Here is a 6000-nt window from a genome sequence, read left to right on the forward strand (position 1 = left end):
ATGCAGTGGGCATTCGTCTGTTCAGCAGGAAGTGAGAAACTGGTCAGAGTTTCTCACTCCCTCTTGCTAGAAGTTGCAAGAGAAATGAGACTGTTAATGGAATGCTTTATATGGGTTAGCATGGCCTAGTCAAAGTGTTCTGAGTTATTCCAACTGAGAACATTTTTGCAAAAAAAAAAAACATAAAATATTTGCTGTTGGAAAGTAATCAAAATGTTCTTCAGATTATGAATTGTTCTTGTCTTTTCCCATTCCAAAATAATCCACTCTTCAAAATGATTTTTAACACATTTTCAATGTTTCATTTTATAGTAAGAAAATTGAAACTGTATCATTTTCTGTTTTACCCCTGCAGTTCAATTCATTACCAATCTTTAGTCTGTTTTAGCAACAGATGAAATGTGGCGTAAGTAGATAGCTACCACCAGCACCACTACAACCACTTGAAGTAAAATACTGACTGGATACATTTCTTTTCAGAAGTGAGCAATGTAATGTTCTTCATAAACAACAGAGCACCTTACTTGAGAGTCCCTTTCTGTCAGCTACATATACAATGTATATGTTTGCCATGAAATACGTGACTTGCAGTTTTTAGCACTCAGACTTGCCACTTTTCCAACAATAGCTCAGAGTTTTAGGACTACAAACAATATACAAGACACTGCCTGCATATGTATATATACAAAACTGTTACTCAGCTTGAACTTCTCCTTTTCTATTATTTACAAAAAAAAGAGACTCTCCTCCCTGCTCTCTCCATGCTCTTCAATTTGGGACTACATAAAACAAAACATTTTCCCCACATTGGAAAAAATTACATCTTGTTCTTTTTCTTGGGGTTGACTTTGTTGTGTGTTCAGTCAAAAATGCGTAATCACAGTTTGGAGGTTTGTGAAGTATCCTTTGTTTTTAGCCAATAGTTGGTCCCAGAATTTATGAAAAACATTCAATATCTAAACTTTGTGTTTTCATTTTCTTTGATCAGCCTGTGTTCTGTTATGTTTTAATTTCTACAAAGTATGATGTTTGTTGTTGCTTATGTTACATTATAGTTGGAAATTCATTACAGAGACAGACTGCACACATTATGTCTGCAGTCTTCCCTTGAAAAGATATCTGATTTGCAACAAAAACTCTGAAAAATGTATCAGGAGCATTTGAGTTGTTGAATAACTAATTACTTTGATAAAGAAAATAGCTAGAAAAAAGTAAAGTATCAAATAATCTTATTGTAGTAACAACCAAAATATTAGATACAAAAAGCAGCAATGTGTCTTAATGCCTATAGTCACTACCAAATTTCCGTCTCATTGTTTCTCTCTCTACGAAATGTAGAGAGATGCTTATTGTTCTCAATTTCTTATTGGGAACAATAAGCAATTGTTCCCAAATTGCTTATTAATTTGGGAACACCGTCTTCATCACTAGGTTTTAGGCTGCTGTTAATTAGAGGACTTTAAAGAAACCTGTTGCAGAAGTTATAATAGAAATCCTAGCACTAGCCAACACCTTGGTGGTCTAACTACATATGTGTGTTTTTGAACAGTGGATGAAATAAAATTTGCATAGCAACCAAAATGGAAATAGAAAAAACTGAGTTCATGAAGGAAATGTTCTGGTTGTTCGTCCAACAACGGAACACTGTGTGACTTGTGCTTTCTGATGAAAATTATGCCCAGTGTATTTGCTTTACACAAATGTTGTCAAAGATACAGTTTTGTTTTCTGTCTGTGAGGAATGTGTTCTGGAAAAGGTCCTCTCAATTTTCTGAAAACTATCTCTGTGCTGCACAATTTCATTTTGCAGCTTTGAATTGTAGCCAGAATTTCACATTTCAATTTTGTGTTTTAAAGTTACAGAAATGAGAATCACATATGCTGTGGAAATAAATTATTGAATTGCAGTGGTTGTTTATCTTGAAAACATCACAGTGTACATAGTGATCTGGATAGAACTTTAACTCAAATATTCAGTGATTAAAATTTCTAGTCCAGCAGACTATCACTCGTTTTAACCTCTCCCACAAATAGTTAAAAACACAACAAAATTTCTCACCAACATTGCTTAGCGACTGACACATTTAACTATAACAATGACACCCCAATTTACATTCACTTGTGTGAAAAAAAAAGTACTTTGGCAAAGTATCTGTTATTTTTGAATCATTTGTCCTCTTAAGAAAGAGAGTCAAACTTTTCTTTAAATGCCACACGTCATAATGGAATAAAATGTGCATTTGGTTACCTGACAGTCACACCGCCACAAGTGGACTACACAATCATGTCTGCAACACAGGGTGGAGAAGCCGCCAAAATGGCAGTATTATGTGAATGAGCATCTCAAACCATTAGGCCATGACAGTGACAATGAGGCTTGTCCAGAAGTGTCACCTCTCCCAGTCTTTGTCTGTCTCTGCCTTTCTTCAGCTTCCCCTGCTTTCCTCTCCCTTCCTTCCTGTGTCTCATTCTCTCCATGTTTCAGACTCACACCCACACACAAAGACAGAACATCTTTATTAGTCGTCTGTATGCGGGCTGTGCTCAGCCTGAGATTGCAGGACTGACCCCTCGCTGCGAGCTGTACAGGGGAAATGTTTACTCAAACCCCACAGAACATGCCATTAACCTCTTTCTAGATAGAAGACAAACAAGAATGTCCCTCCAGGAGGGCAATAAAGACAGGCACAGCAAGGACCATCATGGCAATCATCTCATTATGAATCTGCGGGAGGCGGTAAGGAGCCAGGAAGCTTCGTCTCCCGGGGATACCTACTCTGCTGTGTACCAGTCAGTCTAACAGTCAGTGAAGTATTTATGACATGCAGCAAAGTGAAATCAACTAATTTGCCAAACACATGCACAAATGCCTCAGCCACCTCTGCTTACATTTATGAACCAGCCTATGTGCATACCGTCTTCCTCGTTAGTTACCTATCTCGTGTCTCACTCTGCCTAACTGCAGCCCCCTCCCCTTCCCTGGAGACGCAGAAGGATGTCCTCAGGCTGTGACTAAAGCCCCAACCGGGGAAGTTATCCTGGCAGCAAAAGGAAAGGAGAGGCAGAGGTGCCTGATGAGAAGTCCGGGCACAAGAGGAAGTTCTCCTTCTTAGGCTCCTTCAGGCAGTAATTCAATCATGCCTTGATAATTCCCCCCATGTGAGAAATGTAACCTCCTCCAACACATTGAGGACAGATAGACAGCAGAGCCTCATATTCATTCCAGATTGAGGACCCCCTTCTGGGTGGGCTTAAGAACCTACTACAGGGTATGTTTTACCTATGTCATTTTAAGAGGCCATTACTTTAACTGAAAAAGTTACCTGTTGCCACAGGCAAGTGAAGGAAAAAAAAAAAAACTAAGAAAAACAAGGGTAGGTATTAAAACAAAAAAAAAAACACCAGATGGAGATATGCATGGTAAAAATGATTGTTTATACTTACTGTTTGATTATATGTGATAATAGAAACGGGATTCCTCAAGGCAATTAGTGTCAGCAGCAGCCATATTGCAATAGGACAAGGGAAGGGCAGCGCGGGCTGTTATGAAGGAGCGCTTATCAAATATCTCTGGCGGAGTGATTAGTGTAATAAGACACTGCAAGGTGAGATAGGCCACTCAGTATTTTAGTTTGCCTGTGTATGTGTGTCTATTATAGTGTGCGAGAGCTAATTTGTGCTTGAATGCGCAAGAAACAGAGGCAGTGAAAACAGAAATGATTGAGTCTGTCCATCTGTTTTTATATCTGTGCGCCTGTGTTTAAATGTGGATCTTAATATCTACTGTGTCCCTGTGAGCCATTTATGAGCCTGGGAGAGTGAAATGATTTTTATGTGACTGTAGACTTTAAAAGTCAGTTTTAGCCTGTGACGGAGGGCAGATTGGGGGTACTTACCCCTGGCAGCGTCTTCTGTTCATGGAGGGCGCTTTGGGCCTTCAGTGCTGACTCTCTGGCACAGTATGTTAGAAAGGCACATCCTGTGTGAGCGTGGAAAGAGAGAAGTTTGATTAGATTAAAAAGAATGAAGTAATAATAATTGGAATTCAGATGTTTACCAATATGACATTTGAAGGATTACTTAGTGCAAGGCATAGCCCACGTATTTCTATCAAGCTATGCTAAACAATTAAAAGGCTAAAGCTTCAAAACCACATTCATCATTCTTATTAAAGTGCTTTTAATAAGATGCAAAGTAAAAATAAAATAAAAAATCTTGAGCTTGAGAAAACCACGGTTTACCCTACAGAAGGTACGTTTTCAAAATGTGTTTAACTTCAATGATGTATTTTTCTCATGTTAAGGAGTATAAAATTGTGATGAGACTAATGAGTCTCCTCAGCTCGTGAAGAATCTGTTTCCACATTGACCTGTTTGTCTCTACTCATTCAGGAGATGTTTGAGAAATACTCTCTGTTAACTGCTTGTGCAAACCTGGATCAAAGATCAAGAAATGTGAATTTAGACTGCAACACAATGCAGCTTAATCAAGATACTAACACACAGCGTTGCCCCTCCCTGACCTGTTGCTGCGCAGTCACTTAGATGAGGGAAGGCTTCTACACCTTTCCTTTATGTACAAAATATACAATTTTTACTCTTTTAAAAAAAATACTTTTAGTCACATTTGTTATACTTGCATTACACCATAAAGAGCAAACCAGAGAAAAGTATAACACTCTGCTCCATAAGCAATTCAGAAATACTTGGAGCAGAGGTACTTAAAAATAAGAGCTATAAAGATCCTTAAGAGGCTCTGTTATTGAGATCTAAATTTTAAAGTGCAATTATAACAGTATAGATACTAAAACATCACATTCAGTTTGGCTCCCCATGCAAAACTTTCCAAAGATGCCTCTAGTGAAAACAATGAAAATGCATCTACTAGTATGTCATTTTACTCAATGTTATCATACTAGAAGAGTCTCAATCCAGTCCTATTTAGTACCATGAAGCACAAGTAGAATACCTGAAAAAAAAAAAAAAACAACAGTATGCACCTTAGTCTGATTCCAATTCAGTATTTACACAAAAGAGAACTGCTAATATTTAATTTTAATTGCAAAGCTCCAAAACAAGCCAGCTCAAATTAATGAAGTGAGCCGTACTTCACTGTTCCTTGAAAGCTTAAGCATCTAGAAAAAAAGTGTAACCTGCCAAAAAGAGAGATTTAAAAATGCATTATTTTCCTCACCAGGCCAATATATAAGCCTCACTGTAGTTTTACAAGTCATTGGAATTCATATATATCCCATCTAGAGGATTGTGGCTCTCTAAAGTTAATAGCTCCACACCCTCAGAGAAAATAACATGCTGCTTCAGAAATAAGATTTTTTTTTTTATGTAGCAACTCCATCAGATTAAATCTTGTTAATGCATGCATATCTTCTGATGAATGGAAAAGTGCTTGTGTCAGTCTCATGTAAAGGAGACCAAGTAAAACTAAGTGTAAAGTGTGACACACAGCTGTAAAACCTTGAAGTTTGTTTAATTTAAACCAAAGAGGTGATGAAAATGCTTAGTCAGCCTCGACTGGAGGATTTTTTTTCTTCTTTCCCATTTGTGAAAGAAATTACACCCACTGCTTTTTGATAAATGATTACTATCACAGTTACTGAGCCACAAATCAGTATGCACGGTGATGAGCTGAAACTGTACCCCCACACATCTCCGGGGGCTGTTCTTTGAAGTCAGAAAATTCAGGAGGCAGAATGTAAATACATAGTTTATGGCAAATACGTCTCTGACAAAAATGTGACAGCATTCATTAAAGGTTGAGTTGTTGCTCTGTTATGTGCTTGGCAGAGCTGACAATGGGTGACCCTGTTCAGAAGAGGTTTTGCACTGAGCAGCATAATTTCCCATTACTATATGTCACACCTACTGCCAAGGATTCCCATGGGGGACTACACACAAACACACACATACACCACACACACCCACACACAAACACACACACACACACACACACACACCCACACACACACACACACACACACACA

General features: G+C 38.1%; 1 protein-coding gene across 10 annotated transcripts in view; it reads right to left on the reverse strand.

Annotated features, from left to right (window-relative positions):
* Positions 1-6000, reverse strand: part of celf6 (CUGBP Elav-like family member 6) — a 154533-nt gene that overhangs the window by 140891 nt on the left and 7642 nt on the right. For all 10 annotated transcript variants that reach the window (XR_001662109.1, XM_016671532.1, XM_016671529.1 and 7 more), the window contains exon 2: positions 3896-3978. Coding sequence is in view for 9 of the 10 variants with exons in the window: in XM_016671532.1 (XP_016527018.1) it covers positions 3896-3978 (83 nt within the window). In the remaining variant the exon portion in view is untranslated. The remainder of the gene's footprint in view (positions 1-3895; positions 3979-6000) is intronic.

The sequence above is a fragment of the Poecilia formosa genome, unplaced genomic scaffold, assembly GCF_000485575.1.
Source record: "Poecilia formosa unplaced genomic scaffold, Poecilia_formosa-5.1.2 Scaffold46, whole genome shotgun sequence".
NCBI classification, from domain to species: domain Eukaryota; kingdom Metazoa; phylum Chordata; class Actinopteri; order Cyprinodontiformes; family Poeciliidae; genus Poecilia; species Poecilia formosa.